This window comes from Mauremys mutica, chromosome 2 (genome assembly GCF_020497125.1).
Source record: "Mauremys mutica isolate MM-2020 ecotype Southern chromosome 2, ASM2049712v1, whole genome shotgun sequence".
Lineage (NCBI taxonomy): Eukaryota > Metazoa > Chordata > Testudines > Geoemydidae > Mauremys > Mauremys mutica.
In genome coordinates this window covers 246342407-246369545 of record NC_059073.1, presented here as the reverse complement: position 1 = coordinate 246369545, position 27139 = coordinate 246342407, and the positions used below count along the sequence as shown (strand labels likewise).

The 27139-nt window shown below is 42.2% G+C and overlaps 1 protein-coding gene across 5 annotated transcripts in view; it reads right to left on the bottom strand.

Moving 5' to 3' along the window:
* COL28A1 (collagen type XXVIII alpha 1 chain) overlaps window positions 1-27139 on the bottom strand; it is a 120507-nt gene that overhangs the window by 48152 nt on the left and 45216 nt on the right. For all 5 annotated transcript variants that reach the window (XM_045006860.1, XM_045006862.1, XM_045006859.1 and 2 more), the window contains 7 exons: window positions 26642-26713; window positions 24361-24429; window positions 23823-23894; window positions 23076-23144; window positions 19627-19695; window positions 3440-3508; window positions 2276-2344 (listed from right to left, as the gene is read on the bottom strand). In XM_045006860.1, the coding sequence (XP_044862795.1) occupies window positions 2276-2344; window positions 3440-3508; window positions 19627-19695; window positions 23076-23144; window positions 23823-23894; window positions 24361-24429; window positions 26642-26713 (489 nt within the window). The remainder of the gene's footprint in view (window positions 1-2275; window positions 2345-3439; window positions 3509-19626; window positions 19696-23075; window positions 23145-23822; window positions 23895-24360; window positions 24430-26641; window positions 26714-27139) is intronic.

The following is a 27139-nucleotide window of genomic DNA, read 5'->3' as shown; positions in this document are numbered from 1 at the left end:
GGTGCATCACAGTCTATATATTTTTACCTGCTTTAACCTCTTAATAGCTCATTTCTTTTTCTTAGCTAGTAAACCTATAGTTAGTTTATTATAGTACTGTCCACCAGTATTATCTCTGTAAGATCTACAATGCAACTCGACTCAGGTGAGTGACTGGTCTCTTGGGACAGGTAGTAACCAAGAATATTTGATTTTTTTGGTATAAGTTACCATTTATCACTAAGTGTGGTTTGTTTGGGTGGCAAGATAGACTGGGGAGTCTAAGAGGACTGTATGGGACTTTTTAGTGTATTTATAGTAATAGTAATGTTATAGTAATCCAGGAGTTCACATTTGCTACTGGCTTGGTGGTATCTAATTATAGAACATACCACCAACTTAGGGAGGCTTCCCTACTTTTGACAGTCTGGCCTGAGGTAGGCACTCACGTTCATGATCCACTCCAGTGTAACAGCATGTGCTTAACTTTCCTCATGTGAATAGTCCCAGTGGCTTAAATGGGACTCCTCACAAGAGGAAAGTTGCTTGCTGGACCTGATTTGATGCAGTGTAAATCAAATGATTACAAGACTCTTCACTATACATAAATGGAATAAATAATGGATGGCTGAGATAACAGTATCTTTTATTAGCTGTTACTTTATTAGTATGTTACTTTCTGGTATAATGAAATATTACATGACCACATAGTATCTTACTTTAACTAGTTACAATTAGACATTGTGCTTTTGATGCATTTTAACACTGATTTAGTTCAATATCTCATTATTTTAATTATTTTGAACAGCAATCTCCTTAATGTCTGTGTCTGTGTCTGTCCAAAGAATTACATTTATCTTGCACTCACAATGGAATAAAGTTTACTATCAGGTGGTTTCTTTTAAAAAAAATAAGTTTATTGTTAATGAAACATGCCAAGCTGACAGCATTGCAGGCTATCATGCACAGAGAAGATACTACATACAAGCTTCCTACATACTGCAAATGTGCTTCAGTTCTGCCTGGAATGAGAGGGGATGGTTACATCTCCCCTTCAGTCCTTGGCCATTAGGATATGATTGCTAGTTGGAGTCAGTGGTGATTGAGTTCTTTATGAAAAAGTATCTAACTGTTTCCAGTTGATGATTTTTGGTTTCTACCCATCTGGGCCAGATTTTAATGTGTCCCCTGCAGGTGAAAGACAATCCCCAGAATGTTGTTGTAGCCTGATATGGCTACTATATATTAGTATATTAGCCTATATCATGAGATTCAAAGTTGTGAAAATGTAAAAGATTTGGGAAAACTTAGGATAAAAGACTGTCTTAAAAATACCAGTTGGCTCCCTTTTCTCCTAGACAAACCTAGAAATGAAGGGAAACCATGTGCTCCCATTTCTCTGACTCCCAAGAAAAAGTAGTTAAAATCTCATTAATTCTATATTAAAAAATTATAACACTGAAAATAAGTGGACTAGTGACGTATTAGGAAAGTACTCCAAAGACTTAGTGGCTGAGAGGCATTGCACCTGGGGGAAACTAAAAGTGACAAATGTGATTAGAAACGAGGAGTAGAAATGCTTCCACATTGTTTTCATAGTATGTGCAGTGTCACCTAAAGTATTTTAATGTTCTAGACAATCGGATAGCTGCACCACAGAGCTGCATTGCAATTGCTACATTTAAAAACAAATCCGGAGGAAAGAGAACAAAGAGAAACTGCTTTACAGTATCCCACAGGGCAGTATTTAATGATTTGCACATTTCAAATAGAAAATGGAAGGCAGGAGGGAGAAAGTTGATGGGAATGGAAGGAAACAAAATAAATGTTGTCGTCCCCCAAAAGCACATGGTTTCCCAAAATATGGGAGTTTCATTTCTTCTCTTCAAATATTTGCATATTCCTGTCAGTACACTTATCCATCAGTACAAGATATTTTGTGTATGGTATTTTCTAGAACAGGCAATGCATGTGAATCTCCGCAGACACATAGTCACTAGGCAGCTCTCCGCCTGCATGAGATTCTGCAGCTCTCTCTGCATTCTAAATGCAAACTCCAGCACTCAGATGAGACATTCTGTAGATTTGTGACAATTCTCTGTGGGGTTGTGGGTATATAAAACAAGGAAGGGCTTTCACTCTGACAGAGATGTTACAATCAACACCTGACAGTGATACAAGGCATGAGAAGGGACTGCACCATTTCATCATATGTGGCATGCATCTCAGGTTTGCTGGACTCATATTTTGGAGAGGTCTGCTATTTTAATAGTATGCATTACTATAGCACTGGTACCTTTTGTCCAGGATCTCCTGTGCCTTTTGGGCCTCTTGGTCCTGGATAGCCTGGCAGCCCTGGAGGTCCCTAGCACAACACCAGAGAAATAGTGAGTAGTTTCCTAAACCATGAGAAAGAAAGGAGTTTCATCCCTAGCTTCAAATTTCCACATTTTTGCTATTGGATATTTTTGTCAGAAGCTTAACATTATTTACATGTACTGAAGAGTGGTTTCTCTTAAATACCAAGAGGGACACTGAAGGAACAGACAGGTCGGTAGGAGACACAGACACAAAATCCAAAGCAGGGCAAGGGCATGACTCTCAGTGTCAAAAGCATCTGAGAAATCCAGGAGGATGGGGTACAGGTCCTTAGATTTAGCCAAGCTGATAGGGTTGCCCACCCTCCAGGATTGGTCTGGCATCTCCAGGAATTAAAGATTAATCTTTAATGAAAGATTATGTCATGTGACTAAATCTCCAGGAATATGTCCAACCAAAATTGGCAACCCTACAAGCTGAGTTTGTTAGAGATGTTGGTGGCAGCAGTTTAAGTGGCATGAGGGGGATCCATGATGGAGGTGAAGGAGAGGAACTTGAAGGAATGGTTATAGACGGTGTGTTCAATAATTTTGAAGGTGACCAGGAGAAGGGAGATGGAGTGAGGTAACTGGAGATGTGGGGATAGGGTGGGGGACAAGAGTGGGTTTTTAGATATGGGAAGCTATAGTATCTTTGAACTGTGAGGGGAAAGACATCAGATGAGTATGAGAGGGGAAAGGTTGGGGGGGAGGGAGAGGGTGAGCAGGGGAAGTCATGAGGCAGGAGGGGATGGGATCACTTGCTTTTTAGCAGGAGTAGTGTCACTAAAAAACCCCAACATCATGCCCAGTGGTAATTATTTGCAGGATTATGCCCGTATTTAGGAAAGGGAAGGGGTTAGTTGGTTGTTTTTTTAAACAAACAAGGAAACAGAGAAGTTAGAGGCCTCCAAAATGTAAACAAAATGTTCCTGTTACTTCAAATGAGAGAGAAACCTAACTGGTTCTAGACCCTTCAAAGCAGCAAACTCCCGTAACTAATACCCACATAACTATTGTTATACATGAAATTATTCATGTTACTTGGGACACCAAGTACAGTATCTAATTGCCATTAAGAAATTACATAGAACAACACATACTGGTGCACCTGGATAGCCATCTCCTTTTGGTCCAGGTAGCCCACGTGCTCCAGTTAGTCCTGGGTTACCCTGAATACAAATGAAAAATCAAGCATTGTATCAGCAACTGGACAGTAAATAACATTGACACACAAGATATACTGACAAACATATATATGAAGAAACTATTGGGGACAATAGAGCACGGTGTTGCCAACTCTTGTGATTTTTATTGCAAATCTCACATTACTTGTGTGTGTATGAGGCAGGGAGGTTGTTGTTATTTGATTTGTACAGCCTCTTCTGGAATTGAGAGATTCAGGTTTCATTTTTTTTAAAAAGTATGTTCCTAGGCACAGTGGTTGCAGAGAAGAGTTTGAAAATGTGAAGTGAGTGCACCCTAAAGGCTCAGAAACCAGGAGGCCAACAAAAAGGATTACTATTTTAAAAAGACCTCATGATTGTCTTATTAATCTCCTGACTATTTGGGGTTTGACTCATGATGTTCTAGCACTGGAGGCTCGCAATACTGAGAACATGACATGTCAGCCTCAACTTGTCTTGGATTATGTGGTATGTCTGATTTTTTTTTCCAGGTAAATCAGCCTCCAGGTTCAACAGTACTCCAGTGCCAGACAGGGCCCCCCGGGGGGAGGGGGAAGTGGGGCAATTTGCCCCAGGCCCCGGGCCCCACGGGGGCCCCGAGAGCCTTGGCCCAGCAGCGGTCCAGGTCTTCGGCGGCATTTCGGCGGTGGGGGCCCTTCAGTCACTCCGGGTCTTTGGCGGCATTTCAGTGGTGGGGGGGGCCATTCAGTGCTGCCGAAGACACAGAGCAAATGAAGGGCCCCCCGCCACTGAAATGCCACCAAAGGCCCAGACCGCTGCCGGGTGAGTACAAGCGCCGCAGCTCCCCCACTTTGCTCCAGTCCCCCTGAATCCTCTGGGCGGCCCTGGAGCCAGACAGTGCTTTGTGGGGAAGAGAAAGAAAGAGAAATTCTTGCACAATCTCCTTTGATTCAGGGGGAAAATGCACTGAATCAGGAGACCATGAGTTTTTAGCTCACATCTCCCACGGCTTATATTTCTGTGCATTTCAAAAGCCTTACTAATGAGCAATACCACACTCTAGGAATATAATTCTCTTCCTCCTTCCACACTGCCATTTTGAAGTAAATTTATTGAGTTTGCATTAGATCACTTCTTGCAGAGCTGGAGAAAGAACCCAAGTTTCCTTCATTCAGCCACACTGCCTTTCAGAATGAATGGCAAATTCAATATACTTAGCCATCCTGTCTGTAACTACTAGACTACAAGCCCCGTTCATGGACAGGCATGGATCGTGATCCTCCAACATTCTACTGCTATCTAGGAGTTGCGCAAACTACCTGCAATGCATAGGTGCTGGAACTAGGAGTGCTGGGGGTGCTGCATGGTTTTGAAGTGGTTTCCATTATATACAGAGTTTATAGTCCGGTTCAATGGCTCTCAGCACCCCCACTATAAACATTGTTCCAGCACCCCGCTGCAAAGTGTGTTAATTCCCCGTTTTATTGGCTGGGCCACATATAGCATAACAGTTAATCTTTAACTCAAGTGGTAAAAGTGTGTGCTGAGAATCTGAAGGTTCAAACCCTGTTGCTGAGCCTTAGGCTAAGGCGAGTCCTTGCAAGAGTGAGTTTCTGTTTTTCCAAGTTTCTGTCTAACTTGGCTTATTTAATTAACACATTTAGAAAAGATTCCTAAAAACAAGTTATAATTTTAAAATATTGTAAACTGTCAAACATAGCATAAGCGACAAAGCACAGCTGTTCCCCACTATGGTCACTTGTCCTATTTCAATTTCTTCTGTCACACAACGACACATTTTAAGGTTGAGAGGTATGATATGAAGAGTGGAAACTTTCTATAAATAAATAAAACTTTCACATGCGGTAGAAGATTATGTAAATTGGGAAGAAGATCACTGACAAACAGATGAGCAGTGTTGAAGATGAAATTCAAAATGAATCATGCTATACTAGATATGATTTATGGTAAAGGAGAGTCTTGCAATAGCCAAAGCTGTGGTATCACAAAGAGGTTATAGTGAAAGCAAAAGTTACAGCTAAAATGGAATTGATCAAGTAGGGCCATATAGGAAGGGGTTTTGTAGTACTTTACACAGTGACAGATCTGAGCTAGCCAGTGACAGAACAGAACAAGAGCTGGTAACCTGGGATAAAAGGGAGAATGGAAAAGGGGAGGATTTAGCTTTAGAAGTTCCTACTTAGCCCTGGTCTACACACAGCCCCTGGTTCGAACTAGGGTACGCGAATTCAGCTACGTGAATAACGTAGCTGAATTCGAACTACCCTAGTTCGAATGACTTACCGTCCAGACGCCGCGGAAGCGAACTCCGCGGCTCCAAGGTCGACTCCGGCAACTCCTCCTGCCGCGGTGGAGTACCAGAGTCGACCGCGGCGCTTCCGGAGTTCAAACTATCGCGTCTAGATCAGACGCGATAGTTCGAACTCCGAGAAGTCAAACTCGCCGCGTCGACCCGGCGGGTAAGTATAGACGTGGCCTCAGATTGACATCTTTAAGTGAGGTGCACTGAAGTGAATGTACTCTTAGTAATAATTCTGTACATTACTAACTCTAAAACATTTTTCTTTCTGTATTTGGACTTACAGTCTGTAAACAGATACAGATAAAATCATCTACATTTCTTGGATAGCTCTTTTGAAAGACCACATGTCCAGAACACCAAGGATATGCATATAGTGGTTCTAAACCATCGCTGGGTTTTTAATAGACTTGGTGCAGTACAAAAATCACAATGTAATAGCCTGCACAAGACTGTGGAAAATACTTATCATAGTTCTCAGGTACAGAAGTCTAATAGTGGTTTTGATAACAACCCTAATTTATTATTTTAGTTCAACTACTATAAAGGAACAATGATGGAAGTCCAAACTTTCATTTTCCCTCAGAAAACATGTCTACTTAGCTCTTAATACTTGTACATAATAAAGGATGCACTAATACACGTAGTCAACCTATTAATTTTTTATTCTTTTTAAGAAAAGGGAAATCATGAATCATAAGTTCATTTCTCTATTTTTAGTTCAAATTCCAGTGCTGTAAAGAGCTGCCAAACATATGTTTCCATTTAACCTTAGCAGACCAGTACAAACATGTTAACATGTTCTCTTCTATAAAAGCTGGGGATTTTGCCAAACAGCTGCTTGCTGCGGTTAAAAAAGCAGTTCAATTATATTTCTATGCTTCAGAATATTCAATTTATTCTAGCCCAAATCTTTCATAACTGCACCTAAACTAGCAGCGATATATGATCCACGTCAATTAGCCTCTATGGCAGCTTCACCACCAAGTTCCATGAATCTTCTAGACCCCATAGCCATCAAGGCTAACTGCCAAGTACCACTGCTTGTATCTGTGGAGTACCTAATTAAGTATTATGCACTTCTCCTTTCTATTTTTTAGTATTAATTTGTATTATCATAGTGCTTAGGAGACCATGGACCAGGGATCCATTGCGTTAGGTGCTATACAAACACAGAACCAAAAGATGGTCCTGAGCCAAAGGGTTTACAATCTAAATACAAGACAAGAGATAATAGCTGGGTATAGACAGATGGGTAGTACGAGGAAACGGTGAGACAATATTGGTCAGCGGGATAGGCAAAGGTCTAGCATAACAACTGCCTAGCCATTGTCAAGTTTATTGTAGACATCAAAGCAAAGAAGAATTTTAGAGAAGGGATGTGAAGGTGAACAATGAAGTGACTTCAGAGACGTTTACAGGAATTTCTTCTCAAGCATGAGGGGAAGTGTGGGAGAAAGCACAAAGATGCTTGTCTGAAAATTTAACAAGCAGGCGATGGAGGCTGGTATCATAGGTTCATTGTGGGCAGGAGTCTACCTTATTCCATTCATTCCCCAAATCAGTAATGCAGGGACAGCGTGGGCATTCATCTCCATTGCCTTGCACTCTATCTAGTCATTCATACCTGTGCAAAGTAAGTTAAAACATTACAACTGGTATGATTTGAGATTTCTGATTTAGAAGTATTTTACATCAACTTTGTTTTCATTTTGCTCAAGTGTAAACAATTAAACAAAATGCAAGACAGTGGAGAATCAGACCTTATTAATTGTGAGAGGAAAATAACATGACACCAATAGGCATGTAGGGCCAGATGTTCAGCTGGTAGATTTATGTTGACTTAGACCTTGCAGAAAATCTGGCCCCTAGTATATTTCAACTTCACTGCTCAGGGAGCTGATGATGTTTGGAGCCTTTATCATTGTGGACCAATTTTTCAGAAGTGGTTTCTAAGTCTGTATTGTCCAAATTTTTGGAAATGGAATTTCAGATGCTCAAGGTTTTGCATATCGAAAATTTAAATGTGTGTGTGTGAACTGGGTAGGAAGATTATCAGTGGGAAAGCTGGCCCTCTACAAGTGGTTCAAGGTCCAGCTCAGGCTACATTTCCAATTGAGCCCAAGAGCAATGCATCCTGGGACACATAGTAAGAGGGACCCTGGGAGCTATAGGCTGGACACCAGTGTGTGCTGGGAAAGGGGGGCAGGGTTATGAAAGTGCTCCCTTTCTGCTATAAAGGAAAGATTAAGGAAGAGACTAGATTTTCTGTGGGGGTCTCAGTAAGAAGGGAACATGACCTGTTGAATGTTTCTGTGCAAAAAAGCTTAGCAGGAAGCATAGGTGCTGGAACAAGGGGTGTGGTGGGTGCTGCAGCACCCCTTGGCTTGAAGTGGTTTCCATTATAGACAGGGTTTACAGTTCAATGGCTCTCAGCACCCCCACAATAAAAATTGTTCCAGCGCCACTGGCAGGAAGGTTGAAAGAGCCTGGGAAGAGACCTAGAGGAACAGTTATCAGGCTGGTGAAAGTTCTCTGAGGAGGGGCTAGTATTTGGGGCTAGAAAACTAGAGGCTCAGGGAGAGCAGGAGCTACCTGTAGCTCTCCAGAAAGGGTTGGAAAAGTTGAGTGGTAAGGCTGCTTGTGAGCTCATGGGTGTAGAGAGCGAGCCCCTGCACAAAAGGGTGAAGATTTTGGAATTTTCTTTGCCCCAAAAAAGAAGGAGGTTTTTGGGACTGGGCCAGAGAGCTAAGCCATCATACCAAGAAAAGGAAAGCTGAGACTCTCTCCACATGTATTACCACAAAGAGAAGGTAAGCCACTACTATATCTAAATACTCAATGGAAGTGCGCCAATTATGCAAACCTGCTTGAGGACACAAATGCAGAGTCTTGGTTGAGGCCGCTCTGAAACTGCCCATATGTCTCTGATGCTTTACAGCTAAATTGCGTATAATTGAGTCTGAAAATTAATTTAGTTGAAATTGAGTTGATTTTGTAACATGGCTTAAAATTCAAACTAGTTAAACTTAAAGAAATGTGAGGCCTTTCAATGGTTTTGTTTCTTCCCCTCACAGTGATCCCTTTGGGGCCTTATATTCAGGAATTTGCAGAATTCCATCTTTTCACACCTATTCAATGTGTATATATGTCTTCTAGGACAAAATGAGACTTTGTGGTCTAGCAACTCTCTGATCTAAATCTCATCTTGATCTAATTCAGTCACTGCTGTTTCTGTTCTCTCCCAGTGCTATGCAGAAAATATGAATGAATGTGAACTGTGCTAGATTCAACTCGCCTTAGACAAAAGTGGCATTGATACACAGTGTGATGGTGAATGCAGGGGCTGCTCCAGACTCCAGCACGCCAAGCACGTGCTTGGGGCGCCATGCTGCGGGGGGCGCTCTGCCGGTTGCCGGGAGGGTCCGCTGGTCCCGCGCGGCTTTGGTGGCTGCGCGGGACCAACACACCCTCCACAGGCACGCCTGCAGGAAGTCCACCGGAGCTGCGGGACCAGCGACCGGCAGAGCACCTCCCACGGCATGCCGCCCTGCTTGGGGCGGCGAAATATCTAGAGCTGCCCCTGGGTGAATGTGCCATCTATTGGAAAGGTATGTCAGATATTTGTCAGATACTTGGATTTATAGTCATGTAATGATGTTTAACTCATTACCACTCCTGCAGTCTCAAATGTTTACAGTAACACATTTTACTTCAGTGCAATTATGCTGACTTACACCAACTGGCCCATCTCAACCCCCCAAATGGAGGTTTCACCACAGGTCGATTTTTACATTGAAGGAATGATATCTTTTGGTCTGTAAATGACTGTCTTTTAATGATGTCTGAAGTCCAAAACCATAGCAATGGGCTCCAATGGATTTCTAATTTGTAAAAGTAGTGGGCATTAACATGGACTAAGTTGATATCTCATATCTAGGCCACAATCCTACAGATATTTATATACATGATTCAAGTTAAGCACATATGTAAGTATCTGGAGGATCGTGATCTTAGATTTTTAGTTCTTTAGACTGGAGACTGTCTCATTTCTATTTTTGTAGAGCCCCCAGCACAATAGGGTCCCTGTTTGATTGAGGCTTCTGGAAACTACTGTAATTATAGGTTGTCCAATACTTCCCATTAGAAGATTCTATTTTCAATTGTTTAGAACTTGGCCACGCTCCAACCATTTGGGCAGAATTTTTTTCATGCCGAGTGTCTGTTGCAGGCTGAATTTTTGGGGGCAAATTTCAGCCAAAAAAGTTCAGCTGAGTCTGAGAACAAGGCTAGAGGAAAAGAGCTTGTTTTCCCCATGTTAAAAGATCCTAGCAGCCTCTTCTTTGAAAAGCTCTATCACCCCCAGGCTTTGGATCAGAGATTTGAATTCTGGAAGGTGGCCTCTGTGTCAAGGATATGCCTTTTCTATCTCCAAAAAATCTGCCAAAATTTGGCCAAGTTACAAACCTTTGCAAACAGTGGATTTTCAGAAGACACTCCTTAGATTTTAATGCTAAAGTCTCTGAAGATTGTCTGCTCTGGAACTGCTCCTACCTTGGGCTGAGCCCACACCTGCCTCCCCGGCTCTGCACAGCACAGCACAGCAGTCTTCCTCCTCCTGCTCCTGGTACAGCCATGATGGTCATCCACCAGTCACAGAGGAGGAAGATTGATTGGGGGAGGGGTTGCTCAGACCCTGGAGCTGTTTTCTGGTCCCTCACATTACATCTCCAGCTAGAGTTCCTCTGGGCAGTGTCCACTGGTTCTTTGGACCCCTTTGAGGAGAAGTGGGCATGGTCTGAGGTTCTTTGCTTGGTGTCCCCCTCTGGATCACTTCTTTTAGCCCGATGGTCCTCACTCCCACCCCTGTTTTTTCGTTTGTTGTCATCTGTATTAACATGCTGACTGGGCTCATAATTCCTCTTCATCTGAGGAGGCGCAGCCCTTTAGTTTTGGGTGGGCCAAGGCCTGCCTGCCCCAATACCTGCAACAGGTATTCCACATCTAACTTTGATCTTTTCCCAAAGGCATCTCTTGCACATATATCTTGCTCCATACTGCTAGGAGGCTATTACTGTTTGTTAAGCCTTCTCTAGGTGATCTTTAAATATATATTGCTCCTCTTACAAAACAATTCCCCAGAATACTTGGTATGAAATAATACACCACATATACCAAATTTCTGGTTTGTTTGTTTTTAACAGAGTTTTAACACAACTTATATTACTGAGTGTGGCTAAAAATGTAACAACTCTTTCAATTTTATTGTGATTGTTTTGTGATATTTGGTGCTTTTTTCAGCGCACCAGCTGCTGGAATCCAGAAATTGTATGAGAATCTGTTTTAATTTAAAAGAAAATGTAAGTTTCTATCTGTGATAGGGCTGAGAAGGAGTACACAGCCTGACAGAGTTAACGAGCACCTGATGCCAATTAGATCATCCAGCATCACCTGAGAGAAGGAGGGCCAGGGTTAACTGAGAAGGAAGTCCAGCTGGGAGGGGCTGGGAGAGCACTATAAAATCAGCAAGCTGAACACGAAAGGGGCTGGGAGGCTATAGCTGGGGCAACAGTGGCTGAGTCTGGATGAGCCTTTGGCTAGGCAAAGTGATATGGAAGAGATAACAAATGAAACTGAAACCAGGCTGGACAATGAAAATAGGGAACAAAGAAAAGGGTAGATTTTTCTGGAACCAGAAGAAGGACCAGCAAATAGGAAGGCAGGAAAAGGAAATGGGCAAAATTACATAACAGTAAAACCCCTAGGTAAGGGCATAATGATAGGGGATATCAGCCCCCTGAAGATTGCAGAGTGGAGAAGAAAAAATGCTGGAGATGGCAGAGACTTGTTTTTTGTTTTTACATTCCACTAACCAGTCAGGAAGTTCCTTAAGATAAAGGTGCTAGGTAAAATAAGCTGTAAACTACTCAGATTCCTCACAGAAATAAGAGTGGTAGCACATGGTGTGCTAGCTGAAATGTCAGAAGAGGAAATAAAGCAAGGAATAGGTGAAGATAAGGTGATAACAGCTAAGAGACTAATTAGCATAAGAAGCAGTGATAGCAAGTCTCACCAGTTGTGCTGGTTACTCTTATGGGAAGGATGCTACCAGAGTAACGGTAGGGTATCAGATATTCTGGACTAAGCCCTTTAGTCTTCCTCCTATGAGATGCTACAGGTGCCAAAGATTTGGACATGTAGCAAATAATTGCAAAGGGAAACTACAGTGTAGTAAGTGTGAAGATGAACATCCATTGGATAATTGTGAGGAAGGGACAGAACAAAATGTTGCAACTGTGGAGGAAAACACGGCTCAGCATATGGAGGATGGACAAAGGCAAAACAAACTAGAGAAATAAAAAAACCCACAAAATTATTGAGAACATCTCATATGCAGAAGCTGCTAGAAGATATCTAAAAGACAAAAGAGGGGAAACAAAGAACCTGACACGGGAAAGGGAATAGCCAGCAACAAATTAATGAGAAGGAAGTAATGAGTGATTTCAAACAAACAAAGAGACTAATTGTGTTTCTGATTGAAATAATAAAGAAAATACAGAAAATGAGAACTATAATCAAAGTGACTGAAAAGTACCTACAGGCTAGCAACCTTAATGAAGGAAATATTGAAGGTTAAACAATTGTGGTGACTATTTTCAGCTGGAATACCCATAGCCTAATAGCTCATGGGCAGGAATTAAAGAAAATTGATATGAAAACAAAGCCTGCTATAATATGCATGCAAGAGACTTGGCTAATAGAAAAACTAGACTATAAAATCCTGGGATATGGTATATATAGACATGATAGAGAAATTGGAAAGTGTGGGGATGTCTGCACCTTCATTAAAAAGGACCTGAACTACCCTGAAATAGAGATTAAAAAGCTAAATATTGAGTATTATGCTACTGACATACCAATACAAAACAATTCTACCTCTCTATGACTTTATAATGCCTATAACTCATGCAGAAAACAAGAGGCTACGGCCTGAAAGAATTAATTGCAGATGTCACATACCCGCTCATTATTTGTGGTAATCTGAATTGTCAGAACAGATTGTGAGGAAAGTAAGAAAAATTATAATGATAAAATGTTTAGAACAATTATGTGACGAGAATAAATTCAGTACAGCTGATGGAAGCTTCTCATGCCTGGATCTGGGAATAGCTTCTAGTAATAGCAAGTATAACCATAGCTGGGAAATTTACAGAGGAGGGAATGGCTAGTGACCAATTCCTCACATAATTACATGTCAAGGAAAAGGTAACACAGAAGATGAGGATAATATCCTCACTCGGAACCTCTTAAAAAAAAAAAGCAAATGAGAAGATATTGAGGAATTCTGTAATAATGTTACTAAGAGAATCATAAAGCCAGCTATTCTTAGGATGCCAACACTACCTAAAAATAGGGAAAGAATTACATGGTGGAACAAGGAATGTGAAATAGTAATTTGGGAAAAGAATAAGAAATACAAGACAGCAAAAAATTCCCTAAATAGCAAGGACTTAATGAAATATAAAGCAAGTAATGCAGTTGCACAAAGGACTATAAAAGGAGAAAAATGGAGAGCACACTGTGGGAAGTAAATACACCAATACAGGAGAAGTATATAAACAAATTAGGAAAATGAATGGAATAAAGGGTAAACCACATAAACCAGGCATTGCAATTGCAGGACATGGAGTAATAAGCTCCAACAAAGAAAAAGCGGAAATTCTGGCCAAAAAGTAACTGACGATGAGGATCAGAGGATAGAAATTAGAGAAAGGAAGAAATGTTTATTAATGATTAAAGATGATGCAGAGGTGGGAGGAGGATGTGGATGTTATTTTAAATGAAAACTTTGATACCGACAACTCCAAAAAGCAGTACTAAGGCACAAAAGCACTGCACGAGGCGAGAATGAAATAAGTTTTGAAATGCTTAAACACTTAAGCAAGGAAAGCTTGAGTGTGTGTGACTGGGGTCCTAGTCAGGGCCAGCTGAGATCACTCAATGAGGGTGAACTGCAAAGAATGGGGCAGACAAACCCCAGAGCTGGTGGATAATTCAATACTTCAATTTACCAAGCCAGCACTAAACAGCTTCTGTTATACTTTACTGGTTATTCAGAAGTCCAAACAACACAATTCCCTTGAAGTGACCCAGCCTCAGGCCTCCATCCAGGTACCCAAGTCAAATATGATGCAGATTTCTGAAATCTTATCATATAAAAGAAAAGGTTCTACCAATCCCAAAGGACCGGACACATTACCTCCCAGGTTAATGAATATTCCAGATCTTATCCAAATACACGCTACAGCCAGTTCTTATTAACTAAACTAATTTAAAAAAAAAACAAAGAGAGAGAGAGAGAGAGAGAGTATGGTTAAAAGATTAATATACATACAGACATGAGTTCAATTCTTAAGGTTCAGATTCATAGCAGAGATGGTAGTTGCAAAGAGTTCTTTCAGAAATCGTTCATAGGTTCTAGTTCAATGTCCAATATCATTGCAAGGTGTTCCAGCTTAAGACTGGGATCTCAGTCCTTATGTCTAAAGCTTCCCCTGTATGAAGCCTCAAGCAGATCTGAGATGACAGAATCAGGACCCAATGGTCTTTTATACAGTTTTCTAGCATCCACTTGACCATACAGTCCTGGATAAACTATAGACTTCTGATATAACCTTCTGTTATAAACCAGAGGGAGTGAACCTAACAGGTAATGATCAAGTGATCTCTCTCCTGCCATCCATCGCCACCCTCTGACAAACAGAGGCTAGCGACACCATTCCTTACCCATCCTGGCTAATAACCATTAATGGACTTTTAACCTCCATGCATTTATCTGTTTCCTAGCGACTGGCTCCATGGGGTCCCTCACAAACTGGAGATGGTGCTGTGGGTTTGTCTTTAGTATAGCTTATGTACATAATCCACGAACTGAGCATTTGAGCTTGTTCCAGAATCTGGGATGAGCCTATGTTGTGAAAACTGAAATGCTCAAAATAGCACATGCATGTGAATGGACACAGGGTGCTAAAATTAAATTAACCCAGGGGTTCTCAAACTGGGGTTTGGAACCCCTCAGGGGGGTCATGAGGTTATTACTGGGGATCATGAGCTGTCAGCCTCCATCTCAAACTCCGCTTTGCCTCCAGCATTTATAATAGTGTTAAATATATTAAAAAGTGTTTTCAATTTATAAGGGAGGGGTCGCACTCAGAGATTTGCTATGTGAAAAGGGTCACCAGGACAAAAGTTTGAGAACCACTGAATTAACCCCTCTGAAGCCTCAGGGAATGCAGGGGGGGGGTCTCCCTTGGTAGGGTTGGGAAGAAGGTAGGTGGTGTAGGATATTGCTCTTCTCATGTGATCTCCCCCAGTGGCTAATTTTAAATGAAGCTACCCTCCCCTGACATGAATCTCCCTATGGCACTGAAATTATAATTTGGCATTTGAGAAGTGAAAGGGATGGCCCTGCCCCCTATCTGACTCCCACCCACTTCCTGCCCCCCAACTGCCCGCCCCCCTCAGAAGCCCCGACCCATCCTGCTCCTTGCCCCCTCACCATCCCCCAGAGACTCCCCACCACCACCACCCCAGGACCCCATCCCTGCTCCCTGTCCCCTGACTGCCCCGACCCCTATCCCCCCCACCCTGCTGAGTCCCGAAAGACCCCTGAAACGGCCACGATCCTGCCCCCTCCCTGTCCCCTGACTGTCCCTGGGACTCCCTGCCCCTTATCCAACCCCCCGCCACCAGCTCTGGCCCTGGTCTCTTACCCCTGGCTCCCCCTCACCCGGAGCCTCAGCACGTCGCATCCAGGAGCATCCCTGAACAGCGGTGCAGCATGGCTCCAGTGGGGCCTGAGCAACTCCCCACTCGGCCTGGAGCTCGCAGCCCCGCCCCCTTACTATGCGGCTCTGAGCAGGGAGGAGCTCAGGCCCTGCCGGAGGCACGCTGCAGCTGTTCAAGGACGCTCTTGGATGTGCCGAGGCGGGGTCAGGCCGGGGTGGGAGCCTCAGCTGTTCTCTTGGGGAGGCCCCTGCAGAGCCTGGGGCCTGGGCAAATCACCCCACTTGCCCCCCCCCCCAGGCGGCCCTGGAAGGGCAACAAAAATGGTTAGGGGTATAGAACAACTTCCATATGAAGAGAGATTAAAAGACTGGGTCTGTTCCTCTTAGAAAAGAGAAGAGTGAAGGGGGATATGATAGAGGTCTATAAAATCGTGTATGGGATGGAGAAAGTGAACAGGGAAGTGTTTGTTTACTCCTGCACATAACACACAAAGCAGGGGGTCACCCAATGAAATTAATAAAACAAACAAAAGGAAGTATTTCTTCACAGAACACACAGTCAACCTGTGGAACTCGTTGGCAGGGGATGGGGTGAAGGCTAAAAGAATGAGACTCCTAGAGTTAGCCTCTTGCGCCAAAGTAGTAGGTAATAGCAAAATGACAACAGAAGTGGATAAAGGATTGTAATGAAAATAAATGATTGAAAGAGACCAAAATCTATAGCTATGGGAAAATACTCAGTCACTGGTAAACCATTCCCCCTGAGATAGACATAAAATTATATAATGAAATAAATTAAAGATGAAGACTGGTAAATATACAAGATTTAGCAAACCAATATATATGTGTAAGTGGGGACACTATTGCCAGATATATATATTATATATATATTGAAGGTACATACCTTCAAAAGAGGAGGGAACAAGAAGAGAGGGAACAGCTTTCTGCATGACCTCACTCAGACTCAAAAAAGCTGTAAAACTAACTTTGTATCTGTCTTCACAGCTGAGCTAACAGAGATTATGTTAGCACTAAATTGGGCTTTGGATGTATGTGCTACCATGGCCATTCTGTGCGCTTGGGGCGGCATTTTGCAGGCATGACTGCGGATGGTTCACTGGTCCCGTGGCTCGGGTGGACCTCCACCGGAGCCGCGGGACCAGCGGACCCTCCACAGTCATGCCTGCGGGAGGTCCGCTGGTCCCGCGGCTCCGGTCCACCTCCCGCAGGCATGACTGCTTGGGGCGGGCAAATTCCTAGAGCCGCCCCTGTGCAAATGGATATAACCATAGTAATAGCTTTGATCCTGGGACATACAGGGATAGCAGGCAATTAATTGATGAACAGGCAAAGTGCTAATAAACACAAACAAGTTGACCTAGGAATCCCCTGAAGCAAACTGGAATTTAAACACCTAATCAAAAATGAGCTAAGGAGGGAATGGCACAAACTGTGGAGAAACAAAACAAAGTGGGGGGGAGAAATTTCAAGAAGTAAATCCAACAGCTGAAAATGTTGATTATAATCCAAGATCCTGAGAGGAAGAGCAAAGAGGCCCTATTTAGAATTCTAACAGGGCATTGTGGATTAAATAGTAATTTATTTCTAATTAATATGCACAAAGATGAATTATTTGTAACATGTAACATTCAGGAAACGATAGATCATATCTTTTGGAATTGTATAGACTGTATCTTTGTAAAGAAAACTAAGAGGCCTTACAGGAACAAAATTTTCCTTGCAGCATCTATCAAGAATCTAAGGAAAACAGGGCCCACTGGAAAAAAAGCTGTTTTGCGATTCTTTAAGAATATCAGGAAAAGTGCAAGTGCATGGTAGTCATAGAATCAGGAAGCGTGTCTGCTGTGACACAAAGGGGAGTGGAGGCGGAAGGGGAAGAAGGCTGCAGAGAGAAGGTCTGCAGTCACTCCCTAGAGGGAAAGGGAGTTAGCCAGGGACAAGGAGGAGATCCAGGGGGAGAGTAAGCCCTGGGGTCCTGCCCTGGACTGGGGAGTCTGACGAGGCTGAGAAGGGTGAAGTAGCCACTGTGAGCAGAGGAATCTGCAGTGGTAAACCCAGAGATAAACAAGAAGAGAAGTGGGGTAGGAAGGAACCAAGGGAAACAGCAACAAGATCTGAGACTGAGCAGACCTATACTGCTAGTTATATGGTCCCTGGACTGTAACCTGAGTATTGGTGGGCCTGAGTGGTTTCTCCTACCAACCACTGAGAAAGTGTCACAGGACTTAGAGATGGAACATCGGACCATCTGAGGCAGCATCTGGACAGTTTGTTTGGTAGGACTTTGTTACCGCAGAAGGGGTGGACTACTATATAGTGTCCTGGCCAGAGTCTTGGAAGGAGAGAGGGATTACAGTGCAAGCAACTGATAGCAGGGGGCACCAAATGAGAGGAGAGCTAATTCCCAGACCTAGGCATAAGGAGGGCACTTGTGGTGAATGGACTCCTTTGCACTAGCCCTCATCAATACAGATAAAAGCTTGAAAATTTGAACCAAATGCCCCCTAAAGGCTCTGGGACAGAATATATCCCTGTCTTCACACTCTACACACTATTTTTGTACTCTTTGTACAAAAAGTATGCCTTGTAAGGTATCATTTGAAAACTCAGAATTTGCTGGTCAGTATTGTTCAGGTAAAATGTGTGGCAACATCGTATGTGAAGCTGTAAAGTTCCCCTGTATGATCTTATCAACACATGTTCCAAATCCCACAGCCCTGCCCAAACAGAAGTTGGCAAACGGGTCTGTCCTAAACAAAGGAATGTGTGCTTGCCTTAATTAGCATTTAAGCAGTAAATGGAGTCATCAAGTTGGAAGGAAAAACAAAGGAAGTTCAAACGGATGGGGAAATAACAAAGCGCAATATCCTTTCACATAGAGTCTTTGGGCTTGTCTACACTTACAGCCCTACAGCTATACCCTGTAGCACTAAGTGAACATGCTATCTGTGCCAATGGGAGAGCTTAGGCATAGGTGCTCCATCTCCCTGAGAGGCGGTAGCTATGTGAATGAGAGAAGCCCTCCCATTGACATAACCGTGTCCACACCGGGAGTTCGGTCAACTGGTACTTGGGTGTGGATTTTCCAGTACAGGACACTTCTGGGGGAAGATCTGGGACTGAGAGTATGTTGGGGGTCACCCTGCAGTATAACCCAGGCTGGTGAGAGCCAAGGTATAGCTGGCAGGCTGCAGTTACACACAGACACTCAGGGTGTGGCTTGCATGCTGGAAGGCTGCTTGTGAGCAGCCCACATGGAAGCTACTATAGCATGGCATTATAAGGCACCCAAGGTTGTAAGGCAGGACTGACACAGCCCCCTATTTGTCTGGATTGTACCCCTGGTATGTCTCAGGCTCCAAAACCAGTAGGCAAATAAAGAGCCCAAACGTTTTAATTTTTTTTTAAATACTCATGACTTTTTTTGATTGCTTGGGGTTGCAACACTTGAACATAGGAACAGGTCAGTCCCTCTAACCCAGTATCCTGTCTTCCTACAGTAGCCAATGCCAAGTGTCCCAGAGGGAATGAACAGATCAGGTAATCATTAAGTGATCCATCCCCTGTTGCACGTTCTGGCAAACAGAGGCTAGGGACATCCCTGCCCATCCTGGCTAACAGTCACAACTATAACTGTTAGACATTTGTCACAAGCTCGAAGTGCAGACAAGCCTTAATGTGGGGTGGAGGGTGAAACTCACAGGAATGGACCAAAGATCACGCGAGAGGACGAAAAGTAGAGAAATGTGAGGGGCTAACTTTGACCAGAAGAGGGATCTCTTGTAGAGATTTTGCAGAACCAGGTGTGTGAGAGAGACATGTAATCTGTTTTACATTTCTCAAACTGGTCAGAAGCTTATTAAATAGCTAGATTCAGTTTGGAATGATGGAGCTGAGGTATCAGCCAGTTTGGGTTTTTCAAAACCACTTAACCATATTTTTTTCTTTGAAATAGTTAATATTTCTCACATTTCTTTTCAACCAAACATGAAATAAAGAAACATGCTACATACCATTGGTCCCATTATTGAATCTCCAGGATTTCCATCACTTCCTGGTAGCCCAATTGCTCCTGGCTCCCCCTACACAAAAAATGTTATTATTTATTGTCTTCACTCTAGGTTTTGCAGAAAAGAACCGGCTTCATGTATTCACTTATTTTGACACCAAAATGACAGTGACTGAAGGTCTAAACAGGAAGCTACCAATATTTTAGGAAAAACTCTCCTTCTACTTCACTACTAATCTCCCTGGACATGCTATTTTGTGAAAAAAAAATGTAACGTCAAACGTGCTAGTTGTCCCTTTGAGAACTAATTCCAAACACTTCTTTTCATTAAAGAACAAGGGTTAAAATAGTGCTAATCAGCCAATGGGCCACATTCACCTGTGTTTTATGCCTGCTCCTGCCAGTGTAAATCAGGGCACAAGACTGCTGCCAAAAAGCTGTTGTGTTGGTATAAAGTGAGCAAAACCTCTCTCCTGCCAGATTGCCCTACAGGAGGGTCAGTATTGCCCAGAAAGTGGCCAGTGCTGGTCCTGGAAAGGGGTTGTGGCAAAGCAAGCCAGAAACTGAAATGATTCAGCTCACCTCTGTTGCAGACTTTCCACATGGGGCTTCTGAGGAGCCCCAGAAAGAAACTTGAGTTTCTGTTGAATATTGCTTGCTATAGTGGGTGGACTTCTCCTCTGTACTCACTGACGGCTTGATAGATAGTTGGTTTGCTGGATGCTACCAAGCTTAGCTTTGAGCTTTTATCACATAATTAAGATAGCAGTACCTCCCTGTACCACTGGGGCTTAACCTAGACCAACAACTATATTTCCCCCCACCCCTTCTTTGGGATCTCTCAAAGATATTAATTTTCAGTAGAAAGTTTGCAATTTATCAACACCAACAGAATGCACCAGTAGGAGCTCAAGTAACATTCCTAAAGATTATTGTTGCTTACATAAATCAATCACTGAGCTGCTGCAACCAACTTCAAAACTATGGGGACACAGCATATTCCACAGAGTGCAAGATAGCTATCTAATTGTTCATTTCAAAAGGATAGCTGAAGTTACTATAGCCAAGCCAGCAACAGGCAGGAGACTGTCTATTTGCCAAGAGATAGTAAGAGCTGTATTCATATCTTTTTGGTTCCAAAATAACTGTCCAATGAATGCTACCAAAGCTGTTCAGTATCAGAGGGGTAGCCGTGTTAGTCTCTATCCACAAAAACAATGAGGAGTCCAATGGCACCTTAAAGACTAACAGATTTATTTGGGTATAAGCTTTTGTGGGTAAAAACCTCACTTCTTCAGATGCATGACCGAAGATCCATGCATCTGAAGAAGTAAGTTTTTTACCCATGAAAGCTTATGCCCAAATAAATCTATTAGTCTTTAAGGTGCCACTGGACCCCTCATTGTTGAAGCTGTCCAGCAGTTTGATATACAGCAGTTGTCAACAATGGCCAAACTGGGATGACCTCTTAGAGCCTGAGATGTTCCCAGAGTTGAATGGTATGCAAACTCACTGTGTTAGAAACTGCTTCATCTGACTTCACCACTGTAGAATGCTGGGAGGCTTCCAGGGCAAATTTACTAATCATTGTGCTTGCCAAAGAATTCAGAGAAGCTGGACTTCCGTTCATCCCAATATATCAGGGAGAAATAATGGGTGGCCTAGCAAGAAACTTCTCTAAGTAATAGAGGGACAATGAGAAAAAGATTTGTCCATTTCCTAGAAAGTTCTTCTTGAAAGAATAACTTGGTGTTTACAATTACATTAAGCCATTTGTTTTGTCAGATCACATCACTCAGAGGAGAACCTGATCCAAGTAAAATCAGTGGAATGACTTCAATAGGCTTAGCAGCTGGGCCACACTACTATGCAACTGAGATGAAAGGGAGTTTTGTCTGAGAGTCAAAATTCAGTAAGAACCTCAGGATTTGACTCTGCCCATCAAAAAACTTCACTGTTGCATAGTCTAGCCTGCCCTCCTAGCAAAATATCTCACCTTTCCAAGCTGGGAACAGTAACAGTAACAGGAATTCTCCTCGCTCACTGTAAATATAGATGGCAATGTCTGTTTCAAGTGGGGGAGGGAGGAAAGGACTTTAGAAGCCCATATCTTCATACCTATCACCTACAGCAAGGCCAGAATCCTGGGATTTGTACTACACCCCGTTGGCCCAGTCAAAGAATGGCAAATTAACAAGACAGCAGGCACCACAACCACAATGGAGACTGTATATGTTGTTCAAGGATGGAAGACAATGGGATATAAATGGCCCCAAATTATAATATGAGTCATTTTTTTGGTTCCAGGGTGATATTAAATAGACTCAATACAAAATAATTATTCAGGGTTGGCCCCCTTCAGACCAGCCACTAGAATTCACCCCACCTCTGAATTCTCTACCCTCCCCTCAACCATGAGGGTAGCAAGAGAAGAGTAGGTACATGAAGAAGGTACATGAAGAAGAGAGTCTGAGAGCGCTACGCTTCTTCCAGGATAATAGGGTCCACCAACCATCTTCTGGGTGTGTCACTCATGTTTACCTTTGGGAGCTGCCCCTTTGAGCTTCTCACCTGAGCTGGTCACTGCCCCCAAATTGCAATGAATTTATGTGTAAACTTAACTTTTAGTATCTGCCCTTACTCCCTAATAACCTATGAGTAGGCCTTCAGGATGCTGCAAGGAAGGCACAAAAACTCAGACCACCTGACACCTGATGTTCTTGCCCCAGAGGAAAAATTCCTTCCCGATCTCAGACTGGCAATCGGACACACCCACAGCATCTTGGAAACACAGTTCAAACAATACCTCCGTTATCAGGCAGGGCAGCAATGAAAGAAGAATGGCTGCTGTATGCTCTGAGGGCTTAATATACAGGAAGAGAGGAGTGAAGACAATCAACTCTCCTTTTTCCCTTGTCCCACAGCCTACCCAATAGTAGCAGAGAGAGGTGGAGAATCTCTTGCCCCTCTCTCTGGCCACGCCCATCTCAGTGTGAGTTTTGGGGTAGGAAGAGGAAAGTCTGTAATGCCCCTTAGCAGCCAAGCCTATTCCTCCCTTCCACCCCTCCTCCCAGAATCTCAGAGGTTTCTTCCCTGCTGGGCTAATCAGACATCCTCCTCCCCTGCTGAGCCGGTGGGTGGCATTCTATTACAAAAGGCTGAACATAAACCTTTTAGCTTTTTCAGTAGACATATGAAGTCTCAGCTTTTACAGGGCCATTCTGTCAAAAGTTACCTTCAATGAAATGACAAAACAGTTATTCTCCTCTATGAAATAAGCCACAGTACAACAGAAGACAGGCATACATCTGTATTAAACTAATTGGGCTAAATCCGCCTTTATTTCTACCATTGCAACTTTAGTTCCATTAACCTGAGTAGAGAGGTATAAGCGTTACTGAGTACAAAATGTTCAATATTTTGGCTCCAGCAGACAAATCTTAGATGATTTACCTTTGGTCCAGGTGGTCCACGAATGGATGGCCCAGGGTTACCAACTGAGCCTTTATTTCCAGGCTCACCCTACAATGAAACAATACAATATAAGTATAAAGTAAATACTTCCTGTGTATGTACTATTTTATTTATTGTTCAACCCTTAGTATAAAATAGTCAAAATATTTCAGATCAAATGGGTAATATTTGATGAAAAAACATAAATCAATCCATTTTTCCTCAAATTTGCAAACCGTAACAAACCTCTTGAAGAACATAGACTGAACTTCAAGTCTGAAATGAACACTGATTGAACAACAAATCTGAAAAAAAATTAATGCTAACTCTTGTGGTGGTGGTTGTTTCTTTGCTCAGCTAATAGAGCTATTTTATTATACAAGTGTGTGATTTGAGTGGCTTCAGTGTGCAGGGCAGATATATATAATAAATTATACATCAAACTACATCAAAAGAATGTTAAGGTTGCAAAATTAAGCACCCTAACCTTGGGAAATGCCTGAATTAACAGTGCCTTTGTAACATTAATTTGGCCCCTTTATGATAGTATTGAATTATATAATCACATACTATTTTTCCACAGAACGCCTGCCTTATTCAGTGCGCAGGATGAAAATATACTTTTCTGTTTTGCCAGCTTAACATAAAAATCTCAAAGCTTCAGAGTCATCCATAAATTCACATCATAAAAATTCCAGAGGTATTTGTATAGTGTAGAAAAAGGAGTATAGGAAAGAACAAACCTACTTTTGGTCCTGGAGACCCTTGTAATCCTTTAGCACCAGCATCCCCTTGGGATCCTTTTTCTCCTTGATCACCCTGACCCAAATATAATGATTTAGTTTATAAATCACTACAAAGATTTTACACTTGATAGTTAAAAAAAATCCTGAGTGCCTAAAGTTAGGGAGAAAGATTCAAAATTATTTAGATACCTAACTCTCATGTGTGCCTTTTGAATATATCCTTCTACGTTCCTAAAGCCATATTTAGGCACTAAAAAGTAGCCTGATTTCCACCCCCTCACCTCAAGGAGCTGAGCACATTTACGTCCCACTGACTTCAATGATCATTTTGAACTTTAATTTTAGTACTTGTATTTCATTCTGCCACATACTCATGCTGAGCACTCTCAAGTTCTAGTGAGATCAAACATTTAAACTGGTGAAGCTATTACTTAAGGAAGACCATAACAAATTAAAATTATACCAGTCATTGAACTGTGTTTAAACACGAACATTTAACCTTGTTATGTTTCTCAAAGATGTATATTAATAATTCATACCTTTTGGCCAACATCTCCTTTCCCAGGTGGTCCCTCTGGGCCTCTTAAGCCAGGCACTCCTTGTTCCCCCTAATGAAAATTATATCAGTTTATTAATTCTCACATTGATGTGTATGCTACAGAATCAAAGTCCTAATTAACAACATTCTGAAAACTGGTTTGGATCAATACACTTTGCCTGGGTTGAGCAAGGTCAAGCTCCCAACATACCAAAAAAATTTTGTTCTCTCAATTATATCCAGTGTCACTGAAACAGTCCGGCTTGACAGTCTCAAAAAATAAACTAACCTTGAGATTTTTCAGCTTGGTTTAAATATCAAACAGTTTGGAGTTAGTATGCAGACTTTTAGGTCCCAAAAGCTGCAAGAGAGTGTCTGCAGGCAGCCCCTTGTTCCTATGCAGAATGCCATTGAAATCAGCAGGGCTCTATGCAGGCATAGATGACTGCCCACACAGAATCAGTTGCAGATCAGGGCCTGACTTGCTTTTGAGAATCATCCATTCACAATTGGACAAATATTGCGGAAGAGAATCTGAAAACATTATAATAAAAGCTGCACATTCATTTTTATGCTACATGTGACCAGTTCTGGTCAGAACTTTACCAAAAAGGAAATTTTAACCAAACAGAAGATATGAGAAAAGAGCTTGTCAGGAAACAGAAACAAATGTTAGCAACTGTTTTTATTTATTTCCACAAATACTCGTAGGAATGAGTTTTTGCTTGCAAGAATTGCTGTAGAAAGATACTCTATGCACACACAGTCATAAGGGAAATACCAGAAGTGTTTGCACAGCTGTCTCAAACACTCTTTGTGGGATAGATTGTGAGCTATGCAATTTGGAAGCAGAAACAATGTCATTTAGCAAATACTTGAAGCAACAGATGTGGCAAATAGGTAATAATCTATAGACTGAAAGGTATTCAGGAAAATTCTTCATCCAATTGTTTTGAATAAGAACAAATTAGTAAATAAACATGACTGTAAGTAATTCACAAGCAGAAAAAAGTGTTAAATAGCTTAAGTTGGTGCGTATAGTCTGCCAGCTCTGGAAAAATCCGCCTCTGATTAGAACTTTTGATTTAAAGTGCAATTATAGGGCATGACTGTAAGTTGGGCCTCAATCTGGACCTCAATGAGCCAATTTTGTGTCTGCAAATAATTGTAACTACTTCTTTGTGTCCACAATACACTGCAGATGCAAATGCTAGTTAGACTAGTTACCTACTTGCACCTATAATGAATGTGATAAATGCTCAGCTGCTAATATTTGTGCTTGCAAAGAATTGTGGAAACTATGATGAAGATGTAACTATTTGTGGATGCAGTTTTTTCTGACGACACAAAGGCCATCACTAAAATAAGCCCCCTAGCAACTTTTGCTTTCTACGGTTTTTTTACTAAACTCAGTGACCTTCATTTTAGGGGGTGAGTGGATTTTCACTGACTTCAATTTTTTATGAATGTGAAATAATTTAACATTAAGTTGCAAAACCTCACCCCTGCTTTCCATCCACCAAGAAAGATTCCATACTTCAGTCTAGCACTAGTTGTGTCCTTTATAGCGGCACTAAAAAGAAGTTGTATGAAGTGAAAAGTGGACTTGTATTCTTGCTTTTGTAGATGTTTATTGACCCAGACTGAACTAAATCTTGCAAAGCAAGCTGGATACTGAAGGCCACACTAATCACCCGGTGGCAGAAAATCTGAGGGGAAGAAGGGCTCAGTGACCCAAGATGTCTGCTACCCCACTCTGATGGAGTATGTATAGTGGGAGTGAGAAAACAGAAATCCAGACCTGGCCAACACAATCCACGAAATGGACAGGACCAGGTCTAGGGTTGCCACCTCTACTGTACCAAAAAAAAATGAGAAATCTGAGATGATTCTGAACCCATAAGACTGGACAGCTGGAATTGTGTACTGAGCATCTTGACAGAGCTCCTGGGACAGCTACCACAAAAAAGGGATGATCCTGGGAAAACTTGGACAGGTGGCCACCCTCACGAGGTCAGCTAGAACAGTTGCAGTTTCAATGCCCAGTGCCCCTTTGCCAGTGGGGCTTTATGGAAACCTATCCAGATTTTAAACTGTCTTGCCTCAGCAGACCCCCTAGGAAAGGGCAGGTACTGGTGCCAACCTTCCCCCAGGAGGAACGTCTCTCCATTGTGTAGCTGCCCTCCTGGGAGCAGAGGGATTCAATTTGCAGTGAGGTCTGAATTTGATCATCCTATCTAGCCTAAAGCTTTCACATCCAGCAAACAGAAATACTGGCTTACCTTTTTCCCGTTGTTTCCAGTTAGTCCTATCATTCCTGTTTTTCCTGGGATTCCTGGTGTTCCTGGATCTCCCTTAAAAGGTGATAAATATTTATTTCCCAAAAGCTTGGTAAACTCATGTACTTTATACACTGAGGGAGTTACATTCTGGTACAATACTGGTTAATGGGCAATATTTCTGTCCAAAAATAGACTCTTCCTAATTAATACTATACTGATTATCCCAATCAAGAAACCCAACTAATGCATTCAATTTGGAATACATATTTTAAATTTCTTTTTAAAAAACGCTACACCTCTATCAAATTAAAGTATCTCTAGATTTAACAAACTAGTATTCACATGGCATGGCTAGCATGTAGCATAAGGGCATGCTCCTGTGGTTATTTATAGTTACATTGCATAGCTAATTGCTCAGAGATCTCTTCAATCAGTTCCTTTAGTATTCTAGGATGCATTTTAAAGAGTCAAGGAGGTGAGGTAATATCTTTTATTGGT